At 45.6% G+C, this 22,819-nt stretch overlaps 1 protein-coding gene across 8 annotated transcripts in view; it reads left to right on the forward strand.

The window, feature by feature from the left end:
* The window catches only part of TENM3 (teneurin transmembrane protein 3), a gene marked incomplete at its 5' end in the record, with an annotated part of 440,276 nt that extends 419,914 nt beyond the window's left edge, over nt 1–20,362 (forward strand). For all 8 annotated transcript variants that reach the window (XM_079726500.1, XM_079726501.1, XM_079726502.1 and 5 more), the window contains 4 exons: nt 959–1,255; nt 4,688–6,299; nt 17,136–17,266; nt 19,297–20,362. In XM_079726500.1, coding sequence (XP_079582626.1) covers nt 959–1,255; nt 4,688–6,299; nt 17,136–17,266; nt 19,297–20,052 — 2,796 coding nt within the window. In that variant the 3' untranslated portion in view covers nt 20,053–20,362. The remainder of the gene's footprint in view (nt 1–958; nt 1,256–4,687; nt 6,300–17,135; nt 17,267–19,296) is intronic.
* Between the last annotated feature and the right edge of the window lie 2,457 nt (nt 20,363–22,819).

Genomic DNA, 22,819 nt, shown 5'->3' on the forward strand with positions numbered 1-22,819 from the left:
GATTTTCCCATTTAACTTGTAACAATCCGAACAGTTAACAAGCATTTTGGTATGGACAAGCCACCATCACCACAAAGATGCAGTAGAAAACCAAAGAATGGACTGGCCCTTGTCTTCTTCAAACACTGTAGACCATGTGTAAAGTAGAATTTAACCAAGGCCACATGTCCACCACAGTAACAGATGCTGGCTGGTGTGTGCCCTGGACCACAGACAGTAACATCCAGATGTAGTCAGAGATTCTGGACATGACACAGAGACCCTACGACAACAGCATGGGGCTAGATTTGTAAAGTAAGCACAGTGGTCAGACCGTGTAGATGTGGGAGTGAAGGATCTGAAGTCCTTGCCAGTGAACCAGATGTTATCAAAGAAAAAGGCATTCCAAAAAATTCAGCACTTAGCCAAAAACAAGGATCATGTTTGTAACCTCCTGCTATTTAAACTAATTAATAATTTACAGTAATGTGGGTTCCACATTATCTGCTCTTAACTGCTCTTCAAAGGGCTAGAATCACATTTACCACCGTTCTACTTAATGTAGCCATGATTAATCTAGTAAGCAATTATTTCCCAATGTCTTCTGGGCGGGGCGGGGCGGGGCAGGGATTTGAGTAATGTGCAGAGATGTCAGGTTTACCACCTTCGTATCTTCTGAGCAAACTTTAAAGCAAATGCATTTCGGCATTTTTCTTATCAGTTGCTTAAGGTTACAAAATTTAATTGAAAAGGTTTTGAACGAATGCCAGGCTGTATTTCTGCTTAATGAAACCTTTTAAAAGAGCAGTTAATCTACTGCCTTGCACTTGTACCCAAGAAGTTGCTAAATTAGTTTACTGACAAAGAGAATCAATCATCATAAATGGTGTTTAAACAATAGTGTGGACCCTGAAGAGTAATAAGGGGCTGGTATTGGAACAGCATGATTTATTTTATCATCTTGTTTGTGTGGTAACAGGTTAATGGCAGAAACCTCCTTTCAGTTGACTTTGATCGAACAACAAAGACAGAAAAGATCTATGATGACCACCGTAAATTTCTCCTGAGGATCGCCTACGACACATCAGGGCATCCGACTCTCTGGCTGCCAAGCAGCAAGCTGATGGCCGTCAATGTCACCTATTCATCCACGGGTCAAATTGCCAGCATCCAGCGAGGAACTACGAGCGAGAAAGTAGATTATGACGGACAGGGGAGAATCGTTTCCCGGGTTTTTGCTGACGGGAAAACATGGAGTTACACGTACTTGGAAAAGGTACGCCTGCACACAGAGGGTAAACACAGGGAAGCAATGATCGGTATTTTCCAGCAGCCACCCAAGCGCACTTCCGGGGGGCCCAGTGTCACGTGACTGAGCCCCGTTGGTTATTCTTGAGTACCCACATGTAAGTCACATCTGTAGAACACTGATGAATTTCTGCATTAGCCACGGTGTTTCTCCTCAGTTAAGTTCTCCTCTCCGAGACCCTTTTACGTGATTTATGCTGTAAACAAACAAGCCACAACAGCACCCACCTGCCAACCTCATACGTCAACAACATTCACAAATTAGACCTTGAGCTTGTTAGTCATTTGTAAATCATCTCCGTGGGAGCTTTTTCATTTGAGAAAGAGCCTTACACATTTGCACAGTTAAAGCTGTCAGTTTTGTGTTGTTGCCCGCAGAGCTTCGACATAACCATAAAAAGCACATACACCCTACATTAGTAACCAAAAGAGGCTGTTTTTTAAAAAAAGCCACACGTCTGGTCCTCTGTGGCCTCTCCCCTTTCTTCTGCATGTAAAGGGAACCCATTCTTGAGACCTGTGCACAGCACCAAACAAGACTTCAAGTTATACGTGTGCAGAATGCCAGGTCGTAGATGCCAGGTTTCGGGTAGTGACTGGGGTCAAGAAGGAATGAAAGTAAAAGAAAAAAGGAGGGACTTCCCTGGTGGTCCACCGGTTAAGAATCCTTCTAATGCAGGGGATGCGGGTTCAATCCCTGGTCCGGGAACTAAGATCCCACACGCCACGGGGCAACTAAGCCCACACGCCACAACGGCTGAGCCCGCGTGCCCCAAGGAGAGATCCCATGGGCCTCAACTAAGACCCGATGCAGCCAAAAATAAATAAATAAGTATTAAAAAAAAAAAAAAGAAAGAACAATGGAGGAAAAGACCACCTCTCTGTAGTTCCTTCTGAAGAAGCAGAATCCACCAAGAAGCATATTCATGGGAGGTTTCACCTGCCTTTGACATGCAGGTTCGCACTGGTTTTGCGTTTGGGTGCCTCTCAGCTCAGTGCACCCGCACCGCCAGCGGCCACGCGGCAGCTGAGGCACACACACAGCTCCCAGCCTCACTGCGTGCCCCTTCCTGGGTTACACAGAATAACCCTGTCCTCCGAACACTCAGGCACGTCACTGCCGCGCTCACTCGCCCCGTGGTGTCTCCACCAGACATGGCTCTGGACCTACCTCTCCCCTGCACCTGAGCCGTCCTGGCTAGTTCCTCTTCCTGAGGACCAGTGCGCGTTCAGAGTTCACCTTCAGGCAGCTTGCTAACTCTAGAGTGCTTCCAGCTACCACCTTACTTGCCAATTTCTCCTCTTGCAAACCCGCCTATGTGCCCTCCTTAGAAGAGACGCACCCCTGAGACAACAGAGGAGGCCCATTAGGTGACAGTTTCCCTCCAGACTCGTCATCACACGCTATGGTTAGTCCTCGGCTGTTATTTGTTGAGAGACCACAGAGTAAGCCCCCTCCACACTTACCTTCCTGGGAGCAAATCCCAACACCTGGAAGGTATCTCATCCTGCAACCTACAAGCCCCGAGACAACTCCTGCCTGAAGTTGCTGGGAGAGGAACACTACTTCATTCTGCAACACTCTTCCCACTTTAAATTAAGCACATTACAGAGAAGAGTAACAGAAATATAAACTCCCAGACCAGGAATTCCCTGGCGGTCCAGTGGTTAGGACTCCGCGCTGCCGATGCTAGGGTGTGGGTTTAATCCCTGCTCGAGGAACTAAGATCCCACAGGCCGAGCAGTGAGGCCAAAAATAAATAAATAAACAAACAAAATAAACTCTCAGGCCCCCAAAATTGAGAGTAGTGACCATAATGTGACTGAAAAATCTTTAAAGGGAGCAAAGGGGCATGTCATTGGTAAGGGCCACTGTCACAAGATGACAGCAGCAGTGACCGAGATCACGTCCATGTATCAACAGGGATCAGAAAAGCCAACGAGCACTTTCTCACCATCTCTCTCTCCCAAATCTCTAAAATCCACCCAGACTGTTTCCATTTCCTTGCTAGGATAGGCACCCTAAGCCAAAACTTACTCATGGCCAAGTAAGGAATATTTTACTACCTACTGTGAGCTGAGATTCTGAATGACTGCAGCACTGGGTCCTGGGCCTGTGAGTTCAGCAGTAGTCCAGGCTTCCTTGGAAGGCTGCAGACCATCAGGAACAAGTCTCAAGACTTTTGCCGCTGAGTCTGCGCACAAAAATTGCCCCTAGATGTGCCCAGAGAGGAGGTTCTGCAGAAGCGTTAAGTCAGGCAAACTGCTTTTGAAAATGGTGGACGATAATGAAGCAAAGAATGAGCCTTGGACACAGGGTTATGCGTTTCTATGTCAAAAGCAAAGAGCGAGTCCCGGTGCGGGGGGTAGGTGGGGAAGTGGGCTCGTAACCTAACCACCTCCCAGTTTGGCCATCCTTCCACTTGGTCTAACAGGTTTTAGAGGGGGGCTTCCTCAGAGGATAGAACCGCCCATGCACTGCACCACGGCAAGAGCTACTTAACCAGCCTCCAGGTTGGCCTTCTCTCACGTTGGCCTAATACATTGTCTTTTGTCTTTCTGCAATTACTTGCAAAATATGCAGAGCTTATTTTTATTTATCTATCTATTCACCTCATAATTTAGCACCAAAGCAAGTCTGTAGCCCAGGAATCGTCCTCCCCGCACCTGAGGTACAAGTCCGATTTGGTTCTCATAAAAGGAAATTTCAGAATTCAGATTTTCCTGTCATTACAGATGCCATTTAAGAATTTGCAAACAAACAGACAAACAAAATATCCGGATCCATATTCCTAATAAGGGCATTGACAGCTCCCATTCACCGAGTGATTTGTTTGTAGCAGTGTTTGTTGCTGTTGACGCTTTAGATACACGTGATCCATCTTAGGCTAATTTTATGTTTCTTCTTCATAAAGTAACGTTTTGAATGCTTTGCTGCTCCCCCAAATGCACTGGAAATTAAAACATGATTTGAGTGGCTCTTCAATCCAATGAGGGGGAAAAGCCACCTTACTAAATAATTGCTAATTATGGACAGGACTGCACTTCCCATATGCTGTTTTCCCCTTGAAATATTGTCTTTGAAGCAGCTTTGCTCGTGCCCGTATTACGACTTACTGGAATCCATTGACAATCTTCTGCTTGGCTATGAATGCCTGAAAAAAAAAAAAAAGGTACAATCCTAAGACTTGAGGCACTCACTGCAGAACCCCTCACAATTAAGCATCCAGGCAAATTAGGTAGGAAACCGGTAACGACATGGAAAGTCAAGGAGAACTCAGTTGAAATGAAAACCATTCTCTCAAGTGGAATGTTTTTGCGTATTTGTGGTCACTACATCTGCTTTTGCTTCCCTCCGCCATTCACAAGTGCCGGCTAACGGTATGTTCCCTCTTTGCAGTCCATGGTGCTTCTGCTCCATAGCCAGCGGCAGTACATCTTCGAGTACGATAGGTGGGACCAGCTGTCGGCCATCACCATGCCCAGCGTGGCTCGCCACACAATGCAGACCATCCGCTCCATCGGCTATTACCGTAACATATACAACCCCCCGGAGAGCAATGCCTCCGTCATCACGGACTACAACGAGGGGGGGCTGCTGCTCCAGACGGCTTTCCTGGGTACGAGTCGGAGGGTCTTATTCAAGTACAGGAGGCAGACCAGGCTCTCAGAAATCTTATACGATAGCACGAGAGTCAGTTTTACCTACGACGAAACGGCAGGAGTCCTCAAAACGGTAAACCTCCAGAGTGATGGTTTTATTTGCACCATCAGATACAGGCAAATCGGGCCTCTCATTGACAGACAGATTTTTCGCTTTAGTGAAGATGGGATGGTGAACGCGAGATTCGACTACAGTTATGACAACAGCTTTCGGGTGACCAGCATGCAGGGTGTCATCAATGAAACTCCGCTGCCCATTGACCTCTATCAGTTCGATGACATTTCTGGAAAAGTGGAGCAGTTTGGAAAATTTGGAGTTATATATTATGATATTAACCAGATCATTTCCACAGCTGTAATGACTTACACGAAGCACTTTGATGCTCACGGCCGCATCAAGGAGATTCAGTATGAGATCTTCAGGTCACTCATGTACTGGATTACAATTCAGTATGATAACATGGGTCGGGTAACCAAGAGAGAGATTAAAATAGGGCCCTTCGCCAACACTACCAAATATGCTTATGAGTATGATGTTGACGGACAGCTCCAGACAGTTTATCTAAACGAAAAAATCATGTGGCGTTACAACTACGACCTGAACGGAAACCTCCATTTACTGAACCCAAGTAACAGCGCACGTCTGACGCCTCTTCGCTATGACCTGCGAGACAGGATCACCCGCCTGGGTGACGTGCAGTACCGGTTGGATGAAGACGGTTTCCTGCGTCAGAGAGGCACAGAGATCTTCGAGTACAGCTCCAAGGGGCTTCTGACCCGCGTGTACAGTAAAGGCAGCGGCTGGACAGTGACCTACCGTTACGACGGCCTGGGAAGGCGTGTGTCTAGCAAGACCAGCCTGGGACAGCACCTGCAGTTTTTTTATGCGGACCTCACTTATCCCACCAGGATTACTCACGTCTACAATCATTCGAGTTCAGAGATCACCTCCCTCTATTACGATCTGCAAGGACATCTTTTTGCCATGGAGATCAGCAGCGGGGATGAATTCTACATCGCGTCAGACAACACAGGGACACCACTGGCTGTTTTCAGCAGCAACGGGCTTATGCTCAAACAGATTCAGTACACCGCATATGGCGAAATCTATTTTGACTCCAACATTGACTTTCAGCTGGTAATTGGATTTCATGGTGGCTTGTATGACCCACTCACAAAATTAATCCACTTTGGAGAAAGGGATTATGACATTTTGGCAGGACGATGGACAACGCCTGACATAGAAATCTGGAAAAGAATTGGGAAGGACCCAGCTCCCTTTAACCTGTATATGTTTAGGAATAACAACCCTGCAAGCAAAATCCATGATGTGAAAGAGTACATCACAGGTAAGTGTAATTGTTTTTCCTTTCCAGGTAATTTAATCACTGGATTAACACACGAAATAACGGCTGGTAGTTTAACTGTACGCTTTCCTCATGCAAAATCAAATGCCTAAAAAAAAAAAATCAAATGCCTAACCTTTTAAATGAAACCAAGGAGGAACCACAGAGGGACACTGAGACATAGTTTGTTACTTCCTATTCTGCCTGCCAGTGCCCAGGACCACAGGGTTCTGAAATGACGTGCAATCCAGTCACTTAAGGAAGGGAAGGGACATGGGGGTGCAGAAAACACGATGAACTTGGAGTCCCCAAATTGGAGTTCCAACCCCAATGCTTTATAGCCAAGTCACATGACTTTTTGAGTCTGTTTCCTTAAAAGTAAAATGGGGAGAGCAATGCCTACTTTATGGTATTAAATACAGTAACATAGGCAATTCTGCTTTAAATAGTAACTGCCTTACAAACGTGTGATGTAGGTTTTCCTTTTACACATGTGTCAAGTTCTAATGAAGGAATCAGTAAGGAACACGACACCACGTGACTCAGCAGCCCATCCCTGGGAGGTGTTTAACTCCCTCCTCCCCACCGTTGCCTGGGGACAGTGATGGCACAGGTTCTCCCCTCAGTTGCTTAGCCAGTGGATCCTGTTTCTCTGCTCAGTTCTGTCCTCTTATACTACTGTCTTCATCACCAGTTAGGGCGGTGTTCTTGTACGGTGGCACTGCTAATGAACACACTAATTTTTCTGCCGTTATGGGTATAGATTTAAGGCCTTTCCAGATTCAGTGCGTGATCCAGTTTAGAACATTGAGTCCCCCTTCTGCCACCACAGAAGCACCCGGGTGTGAAACAGAGACAAGGTCCTTGCAAGCATGACTCTAGTTCCTTTTAACGAGCAGCTTCTTTACTCTTTATTGAGGTAACATCGCTTTACGTTACGTTTCATGTGTACAACATTCTGTTTCTACTTCTGTACACACGACAGCGTCCTCGCCAGCAAAAACTTACGTGACATCCATCAGCATATACAGTTGATGCCCTTTCCCCACTTTGTCCTCCCGCCTCCTGCCCTCTTGTAACCACTGCTCTGTTCTCTATATCTACATGTTTGGTTTGGTTTGGTCATTTATTTGGTTTTTTTTTTTTTTTTTAATATCATATGAGTTAGGGGAATTCCCTGGTGGTCCAGTGGGTAAGACTCTTGTGTTTTCACTGCCAAAGGCCTGGGTTCAATCCCTGGTCAGGGAATTAAGATCCCACAAGCTGCACAGCGCGGCCAAAAAAAAAAAAAAAAAAATTGTTGTATCACGTGAGTGAAGTCATACAGTGTTTGCCTTTCTCCGTCTGAATTACTTCACTTAGTGTAATACCCTCGAGGTCCATCCATCCACGTTGTCACAAACGGCAAGATTTCATTTTTTTTGTGACTAATATCCCATTGTGTGTGTGTGTGTGTGTGTGTGTGTGTGTGTACACATACCATATCTTCTTTATCCATTCAGCTATTAATAAGCACTTAGGTTGTTTCCATATCTTGGCTATTGTAAAGAATGCTGCAATGAACTTAGGGGTGGATGTATCTTTTCGAATTAGTGTTTTTGTATTTTTTGGATAAATATCCAGAAGAGAGATTGCTGGATCATATGGTAATTCTATTCGTAGTTTTGTGAGGAACCTCCATCCTGTTTTCCTCAGTGGCTGTACAAGTTTACACTCCCACCCACAGTGCACGAGTGTTCCCTTCAGTGAGCTGAGATCTTCCCTCATGCTCGGCTGCAGGGATTCTGAACCCTTCTGTTTCCACCTTCCATTCCTGAGTCACACTGCCGTAATTAACCTCTTGGCTATATTTATGTTTCCTAGAGGAAGGTTATTCTGGAGTTTGGTTTGGTTTGGTTTTGGCTCGCGTTAGGTGCTCCTTCCGGCTGGCTCTTTCTCGCCCAGTGCTTGAGGCGTTCCCAGATGTCTGTTTTCGGCGCAGCTCTCCGCCCCCTGTTCACTGCGCATCTGCCTCCTGCTTTCCGGGCTTTTCGTAGCCCTCTCCCTCGCGAGCCAGTTCCGTGTCCCTTCTCTGAGCGTCCTGATTCAGCAACACCCTTATGGAATTCTCCCTCAGGGTTTCCCAGTACTCATCTGCCTTCATGTGCCACTTGTTGGGCAGTAATTTTCAACACTTAATAGCAGCCTCCGACTTCCACTGCTTCACAGACATTGTTCATAGTAGGAGTACCTTTGCCCCCAGCACTGCACCATCCAAGAAGAATTTTCTCTAACATACAAGCCCCCTGTAATCTTACGCACACGCGCGTGTGCAACACACACATGTGTTACTTTCTGTCCTCCTCCACCACCAGCAACCCTCCATTTAAAACAGGGAGAACACCACTGGCTTTATAGCCTGTATGATGCCTGCACAAAGGGACCTGCCAGCCTGGCAATGAAGTGAGAGTCTGTGCCCTGGAGAAGGAGATGGGGAACAAGTGGCCCTCCATCATCCTGACAAGCAGTTTACCACTGGTTATTTAAGAGGTGTTGACAGTGGCTGAAAGGCTGGAAAGCCCACAGCTCCTGGATTCCTCCTGTCCTAGCAACGTGGGCGGCAGGGAATGCCACAGCAGCATTTTCTGAAAAACATCAAAAGAGAGATGGAACGGCATAAAATATATTAGGTGAAATGCAATTTCAAATTTTCCAGCAATGTGCTTAATACATAAAATAATCTACACCCAACTGTACTCATAAAGCTGCAAGCCTGCTGACTAGTTCTGTAACATTATAACCTCCGGAACAGAATAAAAGCCTTATTATCAGCTTAACGGCTTTTGGAGTCACGTGGCGATGTTTTAAAATACCATCTTAAAGGTTTCCAGCCTCTTCTCTCCCCCAAAGTTTGTCTCCACCTGTGCACAGTCAGCCTCTGAAGTCAGAACTGATGGGAATCAGAACGCCTGTGCCCTTGGCCAGCTTGGCCAGCTTTCACCATTCATCTTTAAGAATCAACTGTTGATCTTCATACCCTCAATTCAGGGTTCTTATTAATAGAAAATGGATGGTGGAAGCCTGCATATCCTTGAGCAGTCGCTTTTGAAAGCTAGTAACACACAAGTTCTATTTAAGACCAGCCTGTACTAACTACAGATGTCATTTGTTGTCAACAACGCTGTCTGTTCCATGCTTCTGGGTGTTGTTATTCGCATTTTTTATAACTGTCACCAGCACGGGTTGCAACTTCGCACGAGGGACCGTGTACCCCCTCTGTCGAAGTGAGTCTCTGTTATCTGCATTGTCTGCAGCCCTGTCTCACTTCGTTCTGCTACTGAAGTTATTGTCACCATGTCTGAAAATAGTCAGTTTTTTTTTTTAACATCTTTATTGGAGTATAATTGCTTTACAGTGGTGTGTTAGTTTCTGCTTTATAACAAAGTGAATCAGCTGTACGTATACATATATCCCCATATCCCCTCCCTCTTGCACCTCCCTCCCACCCTCCCTATCCCACCCCTCTAGGTGGTCCCAAAGCACCGAGCTGATCTCCCTGTGCTATGTGGCTGCTTCCCACTAGCTATCTGTTTTACATTTGGTAGTGTATATATGTCCATGCCACTCTCTCACTTCGTCCCAGCTTACCCTTCCCCCGTCCCATATCCTCAAGTCCATGCTCTAGTAGGTCTGTGTCTTTATTCCCGTCTTACCCCTAGGTTCTTTTTTTTTTTTTTTCTTTTTTTTTTTAATTAGTTTCTGCTTTATAAAAAAGTGAATCAGTCATACATATACATCTGTTCCCATATCCCTTCCCTCATGCATCTCCCTCCCTCCCACCCTCCCCATCCCACCCCTCCAGGCAGTCACAAAGCACCCAGCTGATCACCCTGTGCTCTGCGGCTGCTTCCCACTATCTATCTACCTTACGTTTGGTAGTGTATATATGTCCATGCCTCTCTTTCGCTTTGTCACAGCTTACCCTTCCCCCTCCCCATATCCTCAAGTCCGTTCTCAAGTAGGTCTGTGTCTTTATTTCTGTCTTACCCTTATGTTCTTCATGACATTTTTTTTTTCTTAAATTCCATATATATGTGTCAGCATACAGTATTTGTCTTTCTCTTTCTGACTTACTTCACTCTGTATGACAGACTCTAGGTCCATCCACCTCATTACAAATAGCTCAATTTCATTTCTTTTTATGGCTGAGTAATATTCCATTGTATATATGTGCCACATCTTCTTTACCCATTCATCCGATGATGGACACTTAGGTTGTTTCCATCTCCGGGCTATTGTAAATAGGGCTGCTATGAACATTTTGGTACATGTCGCTTTTTGAATTATGGTTTTCTCAGGGTATATGCCCAGTAGTGGGATTGCTGGGTCATATGGTAGTTCTATTTGTAGTTTTTTAAGGAACCTCCATACCGTTCTCCATAGTGGCTGTACCAATTCACATTCCCACCAGCAGTGCAAGAGGGTTCCCTTTTTTCCACACCCTCTCCAGCATTTATTGTTTCTAGATTTTTTGATGATGGCCATTCTGACTGGTGTGAGATGATATCTCATTGTAGTTTTGATTTGCATTTCTCTAATGAGTAAAGATGTTGAGCATCCTTTCATGTGTTTGTTGGCAGTCTGTATATCTTCTGTGGAGAAATGTCTATTTAGGTCTTCTCCCCATTTTTGGATTGGGTTGTTTGTTTTTTTGTTATTGAGCTGCATGAGCTGCTTATAAATTTTGGAGATTACTCCTTTGTCAGTTGCTTCATTTGCAAATATTTTCTCCCATTCTGAGGGTTGTCTTTTGGTCTTGTTTATGGTTTCCTTTGCTGTGCAAAAGCTTTTAAGTTTCATTAGGTCCCATGTGTTTATTTTTGTCTTTATTTCCATTTCTCTAGGAGGTGGGTCAAAAAGGATCTTGCTGTGATTTATGTCATAGAGTGTTCTGCCTATGTTTTCCTCTAAGAGTTTGATAGTGTCTGGCCTTACATTTAGGTCTTTTATCCATTTTGAGCTTATTTTTGTGTATGGTGTTAGGGAGTGATCTAATCTCATACTTTTACATGTCCCTGTCCAGTTTTCCCAGCACCACTTATTGAAGAGACTGTCCTTTCTCCACTGTACATTCCTGCCTCCTTTATCAAAGATAAGGTGACCATATGTCCGTGGGTTTATCTCTGGGCTTTCTATCCTGTTCCATTGATCTATCTTTCTGTTTTTGTGCCAGTACCATACTGTCTTGATTACTGTAGCTTTGTAGTATAGTCTGAAGTCAGGGAGCCTGATTCCTCCAGCTCCATTTTTCGTTCTCAAGATTGCTTTGGCTATTCGGGGTCTTTTGTGTTTCCATACAAATTGTGAAATTTTTTGTTCTAGTTCTGTGAAAAATGCCAGTGGTAGTTTGATAGGGATTGCATTGAATCTGTAGATTGCTTTGGGTAGTAGAGTCATTTTCACAATGTTGATTCTTCCAATCCAAGAACATGGTACATCTCTCCATCTATTTGTATCATCTTTAATTTCTTTCATCAGTGTCTTATAATTTTCTGCATACAGGTCTTTTGTCTCCTTAGGTAGGTTTATTCCTAGATATTTTATTCTTTTTGTTGCACTGGTAAATGGGAGTGTTTCCTTGATTTCACTTTCAGATTTTTCATCATTAGTATATAGGAATGCCACAGATTTCTGTGCATTAATTTTGTATCCTGCAACTTTACCAAATTCATTGATTAGCTCTAGTAGTTGTCTGGTAGCATCTTTAGGATTCTCTATGTATAGTATCATGTCATCTGCAAACAGTGACAGCTTTACTTCTTCTTTTCCGATTTGGATTCATTTCCTTTTCTTCTCTGATTGCTGTAGCTAAAACTTCCAAAACTATGTTGAATAAGAGTGGTGAGAGTGGGCAACCTTGTCTTGTTCCTGATCTCAGTGGAAATGGTTTCAGTTTTTCACCATTGAGGACGATGCTGGCTGTGGGTTTGTCATATATGGCCTTTATTATGTTGAGGAAAGTTCCCTCTATGCCTACTTTCTGCAGGGTTTTTATCATAAATGGGTGTTGAATTTTGTCAAAAGCTTTCTCTGCATCTATTGAGATGATCATATGGTTTTTCTCCTTCAATTTGTTAATATGGTGTATCACGTTGATTGATTTGCGTATATTGAAGAATCCTTGCATTCCTGGAATAAACGCCACTTGATCATGGTGTACGATCCTTTTAATGTGCTGTTGGATTCTGTTTGCTAGTACTTTGTTGAGGATTTTTGCATCTATGTTCATCAGTGATATTGGCCTGTAGTTTTCTTTCTTTGTGACATCCTTGTCTGGTTTTGGTATCAGGGTGATGGTGGCCTCGTAGAATGAGTTTGGGAGTGTTCCTCCCTCTGCTATATTTTGGAAGAGTTTGAGGAGGATAGGTGTTAGCTCTTCTCTAAATGCTTGATAGAATTCGCCTGTGAAGCCATCTGGTCCTGGGCTTTTGTTTGTTGGAAGATTTTTAATCACAGTTTCAATTTCAGTGCTTGTGATTGGTCTGTTCATATTTTCTATTTCTTCCTGATTCAGTCTTGGCAGGTTGTGCATTTCTAAGAATTTGTCCATTTCTTCCAGGTTGTCCATTTTATTGGCATAGAGTTGCTTGTAATAATCTCTCATGATCTTTTGTATTTCTGCAGTGTCAGTTGTTACTTCTCCTTTTTCATTTCTAATTCTATTGATTTGAGTCTTCTCCCTTTTTTTCTTGATGAGTCTGGCTAATGGTTTATCAATTTTGTTTATTTTCTCAAAGAACAAGCTTTTAGTTTTATTGATCTTTGCTATCGTTTCCTTCATTTCTTTTTCATTTATTTCTGATCTGATTTTTATGATTTCTTTCCTTCTGCTAACTTTGGGATGCTTTTGTTCTTCTTTCTCTAATTGCTTTAGGTGCAAGGTTAGGTTGTTTATTCGAGATGTTTCCTGTTTCTTAAGGTGGGATTGTATTGCTATAAACTTCCCCCTTAGAACTGCTTTTGCTGCATCCCATAGGTTTTGGGTCGTCGTGTCTCCATTGTCATTTGTTTCTAGGTATTTTTTAATTTCCTCTTTGATTTCTTCAGTGATCACTTCGTTATTAAGTAGTGTATTGTTTAGCCTCCATGTGTTTGTATTTTTTACAGCTCTTTTCCTGTAATTGATATCTAGTCTCATAGCATTGTGGTCAGAAAAGATACTTGATACAATTTCAATTTTCTTAAATTTACCAAGGCTTGATTTGTGACCCAAGATATGATCTATCCTGGAGAATGTTCCATGAGCACTTGAGAAAAATGTGTATTCTGTTGTTTTTGGATGGAATGTCCTATAAATATCAATTAAGTCCATCTTGTTTAATGTATCATTTAAAGCTTGTGTTTCCTTATTTATTTTCATTTTGGATGATCTGTCCATTGGTGAAAGTGGGGTGTTAAAGTCCCCTACTATGATTGTGTTACTGTCGATTTCTCCTTTTATGGCTGTTAGTATTTGCCTTATGTATTGAGGTGCTCCTACGTTTGGTGCATAAATATTTACAATTGTCATATCTTCTTCTTGGATCGATACCTTGATCATTATGTAGTGTCCTTCTTTGTCTCTTCTAGTAGTCTTTATTTTAAAGTCTATTTTGTCTGATATGAGAATTGCTACTCCAGCTTTCTTTTGGTGTCCATTTGCATGGAATATCTTTTTCCATCCCCTTACTTTCAGTCTGTATGTGTCTCTAGGTCTGAAGTGGGTCTCTTGTAGACAGCATATATATGGGTCTTGTTTTTGTATCCATTCAGCCAATCTGTGTCTTTTGGTGGGAGCATTTAGTCCATTTACATTTAAGGTAATTATCGATATGTATGTTCCTCTTCCCATTTTCTTAATTGTTTTGGGTTCGTTATTGTAGGTCTTTTCCTTCTGTTGTGTTTCTTGCCTAGAGAAGTTCCTTTAGCATTTGTTGTAAAGCTGGTTTGGTGGTGCTGAACTCTCTCAGCTTTTGCTTGTCTGTAAAGGTTTTAATTTCTCCATCAAATCTGAATGAGATCCTTGCTGGGTAGAGTAATCTTGGTTGCAGGTTTTTCTCCTTCATCACTTTAATTATGTCCTGCCACTCCCTTCTGGCTTGTAGAGTTTCTGCTGAGAGATCAGCTGTTATCCTGATGGGGATTCCCTTGTGTGTTATTTGTTGTTTTTGCCTTGCTGCTTTTAATATGATTTCTTTGTGTTTAATTTTTGACAGTTTGATTAATATGTGTCTTGGCGTATTTCTCCTTGGATTGATTCTGTATGGGACTCTCTGTGCCTCCTGGACTTGATTAACTATTTCCTTTCCCATATTAGGGAAGTTTTCAACTATAATCTCTTCAAATATTTTCTCAGTCCCTTTCTTTTTCTCTTCTTCTTCTGGAACCCCTATAATTCGAATGTTGGTGCGTTTAATGTTGTCCCAGAGGTCTCTGAGACTGTCCTCTGTTCTTTTCATTCTTTTTTCTTTATTTTGCTCTGCAGCAGTTATTTCCTCTATTTTATCTTCCACCTCACTTATCCGTTCTTCTGCCTCAGTTATTCTGCTATTGATCCCATCTAGAGTATTTTTTATTTCATTTATTGTGTTTTTAATCGATGCTTGATTCATCTTTAGTTCTTCTAGGTCCTTGTTAACTGTTTCTTGCATTTTATCTATTCTATTTCCAAGATTATGGATCTGGGAAATAGAATCTTGGATCATCTTTACCATCATTATTCTGAATTCTTTTTCAGGTAGACTGCCTATTACCTCTTCATTTGTTAGGTCTGGTGGGTTTTTATCTTGCTCCTTCTCCTGCTGTGTGTTTTTCTGTCTTCTCATTTTGCTTATGTTACTGTGTTTGGGGTCTCCTTTTTGCAGGCTGCAGGTTCGTAGTTCCTGTTGTTTTTGGTGTCTGTCCCCAGTGGCTAAGGTTGGTTTAGTGGGTTGTGTAGGCTTCCTGGTGGTGGGGACTAGTGCCTGTGTTGTGGTGGATGGGGCTGGATCTTGTCTTTCTGGTGGGCAGGTCCACGTCTGGTGGTGTGTTTTGGGGTGTCTGCGGACTTTTTATGATTTTAGGCCACCTCTCTGCTAATGGGTGGCGTTGTGTTCCTGTCTTGCTAGTTGTTTGGCATAGGGTGTCCAGCACTGTAGCTTACTGGTCGTTGAGTGAAGCTGGGTGCTGGTGTTGAGATGGAGATCTCTGGAAGATTTTCGCCATTTGATATTATGTGGAGCTGGGAGGTCTCTTGTGGACCAGTGTCCTGAAGTTGGCTCTCCCACCTCAGAGGCACAGCACTGACTCCTGGCTCCTCAATTTGGGATGATTTGTTGTCTATTCGTGTATTCCACAGATGCAGAGTACATCAAGTTGATTGCGGAGCTTTAATCCGCTGCTTCTGAGGCTGCTGAGAGAGGTTTCCCTTTCTCTTCTTTGTTCTCACAGCACCTGGGTCTCAGCTTTGGATTTGGCCCCGCCTCTGCGTGTAGGTCGCCGGAGGGCGTCTGTTCTTCGCTCAGACAGGACAGGGTTAAAGGAGCAGCCTCTTCGGGGACTCTGGCTCCCTCAGGCCGGGCGGGAGGGAGGGGCACGGAGTGCGGGGCGAGCCTGCAGTGGCAGAGGTCGGCGTGACGTTGCACTAGCCCGAGGCGCGCCGTGCGTTCTCCCAGGGAAGCCGCCCCTGGATCCCGGGACCCCGGCAGTGGCGGCCTGAACAGGCTCCCGGAAGGGCGGTGTGGACAGTGACTTGCGCTCGCACACAGGCTTCTTGGCGGCGGCAGCGGCAGCCCCAGCGTCCCACGCCCGTCTCTGGGCTCCGCGCTTTCAGCCGCGACTCGCGCCCGTCTGTGGAGCCCCTTTAAGCAGCGCTCTGAATCCCCTCTCCTCGCGCACCAGGAAACCAAGCGGGCAGAAAAAGTCTCTTGCCTCTTCGGCAGCTCCAGAGTTTTCCCGGACTCCCTCCCGGCTAGCTGTGGCACATTAGCCCCCTTCAGGCTGAGTTCTCGCCGCCAGCCCCAGTCCTCTCCCTGCGCTCTGACCGAAGCCCGAGCCTCAGCTTCCAGCGCCGCCCGCCCCGGCGGGCAAGCAGACAAGCCTCTCGGGCTGGTGAGTGCCGCTCGGCACCGCTCCTCTGTGCGGGAATCTCTCCGCTTTGCCCTACCCAGGTATGTGGGGAGTTTCTTGCCTTTTGGGAGGTCTGGGGTCTTCTGCCAGCGTTCAGTAGGTGTTCTGTAGGAGTTGTTCCACGTGTAGCTGTATTTCTGGTGTATCCATGGGGAGGAAGGTGATCTCCGCGTCTTACTCTTCCGCCATCTTACCCGGAAGTCCCTCAAATCTTTCTCCACCCCTAGGTTCTTCATGACTTTTTTTTTTTTCCCTTAGATTCCATATATGTGTGTTAGCATACTGTATTTGTTTTTCTCTTTCTGACTTACTTCACTCTGTATGACAGACTCTAGGTCCATCCACCTCACTACAAATAACTCAATTTCGTTTCTTTTTATGGCTGAGTAATATTCCATTGTATATATGTGCCACATCTCTATCCATTCATCCGATGATGGACACTTAGGTTGCTTCCATGTCCTGGCTATTGTAAATAGAGCTGCAATGAACATTTTGGTACATGACTCTTTTTGAATGATGGTTTTCTCAGGGTATATGCCCAGTAGTGGGATTGCTGGGTCTAGAGTCAGTTTTTAATTGTAGGGTGATGGCAAACATGGGCTCCTTTTCAGGGTCATTGTTTGTGAATGTGGGGTTTTAAGGTAAGGCTTTCAGTGCAGAAAAGCACAAGATGAACTCTAAGGCCTTTCGTTTGGAACCTTCTTTTCCTAGATGTTAACAGCTGGCTGGTGACATTTGGCTTCCATCTGCACAATGCTATTCCTGGGTTCCCTGTCCCCAAATTCGATTTAACGGAGCCTTCTTACGAACTGGTGAAGAGTCAGCAGTGGGATGATGTACCGGTAAGAGACAAAAAGCAAAACTATGAAAAGGTGATAAAGGGCTTACTTGCACCTTATTTTCCCCTGCTTAATCAGACTACCCGGGTGAAAACTGTACCAAAGACCATTTTTAATTTTTTTGACTCAGGAAAGAAAGCACCACTTCCCTCTTGCATTTCTGTTCAGCAAATCAGGGGCCTGTCAAACAGGCTTAAATCTGGTTTTAGTGATGCTAATAAAAACAGAGAAAAACATTATCAAAAGGTAATAAAATGCAAAAGCTCATTTTTGAGTGCAGGGTTTCTACAGAGAACCCCAGGAACGCACATTTATAGTATTTGGGACCTTAAGGCAAAGATACAATAAACAGGAGGGCGGAGGGTTCATGTCACAAATTAGCAGCTCACAAGCAATGCCACAAAGTTCCACTTCCTTAAAATATTGGCAGTGTTTCAAGGGAAAGGATTAAAAATAAAAATAAAATGGCCTCTGGTAAGGCACCACCTACCACTAGGTGTTTACGGAATTCTCCTGAAAAGAACAGAGCAGGAGGCCTGGAACTGTTCTGGGAAATAAAAGAAAAGGAGAAAGAATGGAAAATTGCAAAGTCAAAGCTGCCATTTCGGGAAGTGGCACTTTTAATTCCCACCATGCAGAGATCAGAAAGGAATGCAACGACAAAACACCAGAATTTCTAGCTTAAAGCAAGAATAATTAAAGGTCAAGAAATTGGGTTACCCCGTAATGATAAGAAGAGAGCGCAGAGCTCCTTAGAAAGATTCATTCCCCACCCCCCGCCCCTTCGCCAATTTCCTATAATTTCAATGAATACAAGGAGAAAAGGCAATCCTGGCTAAAACACACATACACACACAAGTTATACACAGTTCCAATACCTCTGCTTTCTGGTACATGTTTCATACTTAACATAAAAGCAATTCCTTTTTCAGATGTCACCTTTACATTTAAAAAGTAAAACCCATCCAGTTTCCAGGACCTGGGAGCCATTTTGACACTTCTAACTGCAAATACATCTGCACTGATCAAGTGCCTTGAAGACATCCAGAAGTTTACTAATGCCTTTGAGCACGTCCTAGCTGCAGATGACTTTCCAACATGTCTGAAAACACTGAAGTCTTACTGTACAAATGGACTGCCAACTTTTTTTCCTAGGCAGCCTTTTCAGTCTGGCTCAGGTTCTCTGTCTTCAGAAGCACACCATAAGGACAGCTTAGGGAATCGCAGGCAAAGACATCAAGGCTGCCCGGAGAGCAGAAAAACAAATGTGCCTTTCACTGCTGCAAACGAAACACGTTTCCATTTGGGGAAACCCTGGCCAGACAAACATCTGGTGGTATAAGAGATGCCAGAGTTAAAATCCCCCAATTTAAAACCCTTGCCAATGTAGAAGGCCCACTGTCCCCTAAGTCTGCGAAAAAAAATAAATGTTTTCCTAAAGTAATAAACACTCGCTGCCAGCTGTCCCACTGTGCGCCGCCAATCGTGGCCGGTTATAGTGGTCGCATGCAGCTGAAAACTGTGCACCGGGAGAGGGTGCCGAGTTTGCCTAAATTAAAGCACACGCCTTTCAAAGCGTATCAACTGGGGCTCGGTGAGCCAGCGCCAAGCGCCCCCGGGCTTTCCAGCCTTGCCCTGGGTGCTGGTGTTTTCTCCCCAGCCTGCCATGGAGAACGGTGCTGGGGTGGACGCCCGGATAAGCTGATTCCGCACGTGGGGTGAGCCTGGGAAAAGGGCATCTCGAAACAGAGAGAGAAGGCAAAAGCCCTGCATGCTCCGCCCACGTTAGAAAGGAAAACGCTTTGCTAAGCAGCATGCGCTCTGCCTCTGGAAACACACTGGGGATCAGCCTGAGGGGGAGGACCCCGGGGGCCGGCGAAGCCTCGGCCTCTCTCAAGAGCTGACGGAGGTCCTCCCCGGCCCCCCGCTCCCCGCCTTCCCCCCGCCCCTCCGTTTTTCCTGCCCGCAGTCGGAGCCCCGCCCGGGCGGAGACTGTTCTCTAAAGCGCCCTCCTGTTCTGTTTCGCTTTTCAGCCCACGTTTGGAGTCCAGCAGCAGGTGGCGAGGCAGGCCAAGGCCTTTCTGTCCCTGGGCAGGATGGCCGAGGTGCGGGGGAGCGCGCGCCAGGGGAGCGGCGCGCCGTCGTGGCTGTGGTTCGCGACGGTCAAGTCGCTGATCGGCAAGGGCGTCATGCTGGCCGTGAGCCGGGGCCGCGTGCAGACCAACGCGCTCAACATCGCCGACGAGGACTGCATCAAGGTGGCGGCCGTGCTCAACAGCGCCCTCTACCTGGAGGACCTGCACTTCACCGTCGAGGGCAGGGACACGCACCACTTCATCAAGACCAGCACGCCCGAGGGCGACCTGGGCACGCTGCGCCTGACGAGCGGCCGCCGGGCGCTGGAGAACGGCATCAACGTGACCGTGTCGCAGTCCACCGCCGTGGTCAACGGCAGGACCCGCAGGTTCGCGGACGTGGAGCTGCAGTTCGGCGCGCTGGCGCTGCACGTGCGCTACGGCGCGACCCTGGACGAGGAGAGGGCGCGCGTGCTGGAGCAGGCGCGGCAGCGCGCGCTCGCCCGGGCCTGGGCGCGCGAGCAGCAGCGCGTGCGCGACGGCGAGGAGGGCGCGCGCCTCTGGACGGAGGGCGAGAAGCGGCAGCTGCTGAGCGCCGGCAGGGTGCAGGGCTACGACGGCTACTACGTGCTCTCGGTGGAGCAGTACCCCGAGCTGGCAGACAGCGCGGACAACATCCAGTTCCTGCGCCAGAGCGAGATCGGCCGCAGGTAACGCCCGCGCCGGCGGCGGGGAAGCGCGCGCGCGCGCGCGGGGCCGAGCCGGCGGGGCCGCCTGCCTCTCCAGGCCCCAGGCGCAGCGCCACCTCCGTGCAGATGTGTCTGGGGCGCGAGCCGACGGGGCTCCCCGGCACCGAGGAGAGCCAGACTGCTCTTAAAAAAAAAAAAGAACCCCCCCCAAAATCAAAGCAGACAGACAAAAACAAAAACCTTTCTTCTGAATGACCTTAAAGGTGATCGGCTTTAAAGAATATGTTTACATATGCATATCGCTGCACTCAGTTGGACTGAAAGTATTGCGAGGAAAACAGATCATTAAAGGAAAAAAAAAAGGCCAACCATTTTGCCCCGGGCCGTCTGTTCTTCGAGGCACTGTGTTTAAAGAAGGTAGAGATAACACAGTGTTTCCAGATATTACCCAGCTGTCGACCTTTGCTTACAAGAAGTAGTCTCTCTGCATAGGGTGTGATGTATATCCCTGTTAATGGTAGAATGTGATGCAGAGTTACTGTTCCTGGACAACCCGACTGCTTCCCCTGTGCTGCTTTGTAAAAGGACGTTGGCACAAGTGACTTCGGCCGGGGCGGGGATTCCTGGGGGATTTTACGAGGCCAGCGTGGTGTGCCTCGCGGAGAAAAACACCGGCCCACACGGAATCCTTGTCACTGATGATGAGCAAAGGAAGCCCTGATTTTTTTGTAAATTATGTGAGACAAGTTGTTTATGGATTTTTATATGAATTACAATTTACTGTACAACAAATATTAGTCTCAGAGGAGTTAATTTATGTAAAGTGTTAAAAAAGTTTATACTTAAAAATAAAACGATAAAAACATGTGAACTGTGTGATTTTTTAAAAAGGATTGCACCTTTTGTTATCTGTTATAGCTGTACAGTATAAATTATTATATTGTAGAGATATAACGACTTATGCCTATAATGTCCGGAAGTGTTAATATTTTTGTATCAGGTTGAAAAAAATGTGCCACTTTCTATCGCTAGATGGGTAGGACAGTGCAGTCCTACGTGGGTGGCTGGCTCATCAGAGGACTTCTCCTTTCTCTTCTCCTTTTCATCAGGCCAGTGTCCTCAACCATTATCAGCTAAGAGGCATGGTAGGAAACTAAGGCTGGTGGAATGTAACGGAAGATACAAAAACAAACAAAAACAAAACAACAAAAACAACAAAAACGGGGCGGGAGGAGTTCTCTGGCCCTCTCTCGGCCCTGGAAGTCCGTGGGGAGTTGGTGGCGTTAACCCCAGGGTTCTGCTGTTAGCGTTCCTTGAAGCCTCATTTCGTGATGGAGGCGAGAGACCGCGTCGGGTGCTCGGGAAACCTTTGTGAGCAGGAAAGGGGCTGATGCGGTCGTGACCACAAACGTGTGTCTTCAGATCCAGGGAAGCGAGCAGAAACCGAGCTGTGGTGAGACAGCCAGATGGGGAAAGTCAGGGTCCCTTGGCCGGTCTCGAGTTTGGACCCTCAGGTCACCAAGAGGGACAAGAAAGGGAGGCAAAAGCTGCCCTAAGCCCGCACGACCCAGCCTGCCCGGGAGCTGGTTTGAACGGCAGCCTCATCTCTGTCTCGGGGACGCCGGGGGTGGCAGACGCCGCGGGAAGTGACCTGGCAGCCGGGCCCTCCTGCCCGCGTGCCCGCGCGCCGAGCACCTGCACTTCCGTGCGACTCTGGCCGTTCTGGCACGTCTCTTTCTTGAGCACTAAATTCAGCCACAAAAATATTTTCAGAAAACCTTTCTCAGTTCATTGAGCTATCGTACACGCTGTCTTCCTCTATGTATAATGGTGATAAAACATAGCTAAGTGAACATGTCGTACATATAAAGGTTCAAGTGATGTACTGGAGATAACTTTCTAACTGCTCTGTATGTATCACATACTCTAAATTGCACAGTAGGCGTGTTTATTAAACAAATTGGCTGGGAAAGTTTCAAAATAGCTACTGAATTTACAGTATCAGTGCTATTACTGTCTTTGTGTATTTGGTAGAGCATACCGAAGTAATTAATCTTCTGATGAATGCTGATATTTTATTAGAATGAAAGCACAGATTAGCAGTAATATTTTTTATCCTGGAAATCCTTTGGCGAGTATTATGAAGCCCGAATTTAGAAAACTATGAGATTTCAAACCACATTAACATGGCTCTGTTCTACATTTTATTTTTTAACTGTTGACATAGGTGTTTGCAGTTCTGTTCCATGGCATCTCTGCAGGGCTGCATTTAGCATGCTGTAAGTCCTTTTGGTTGAAAGAGGCTCTGAGTCTAAATTCTCAGAAATGTTTCTAATGTATCGACCATGGAAAGCTTGTACCACATGACAGAAGTGAAGTCCCAGCCTTACCCTCCTCGTGACATGGACTGGTCCTATACACTGGCACCGATGAGTAACAGATTTGGAGTATCTCCTGGTGCTTATTTTAGATGAAGTCAAATCAACCCAATTCGTGTCTTGTTAGTGGATATAATGAGCCTATTTCTTTCTCAAAAGACTCGTGACCTGGACGCGGTTTTACAAGAAATAGTGACCTTGGGGAATATGGAAACAAAAGACCGTTTTCTAAGAGTGGGCAGGGAGGTGGGGGACTGTGTAATGAAAAGAATTAGCTCACAAAAGAGAAATTAATATTCAAAGTATTTTAGGCGAAGCCAGTCAAAATGCTTTCATGATATTTTGAGATGTAAATTTTGTCTGATTTGTATTGTTCTTTTCATTTGCCTTCTTAACTTTATATGTGACCTGAAT

The sequence above is a fragment of the Hyperoodon ampullatus genome (assembly GCF_949752795.1).
Source record: "Hyperoodon ampullatus genome assembly, chromosome: 20".
Classification (NCBI taxonomy): Eukaryota; Metazoa; Chordata; class Mammalia; order Artiodactyla; family Ziphiidae; genus Hyperoodon; species Hyperoodon ampullatus.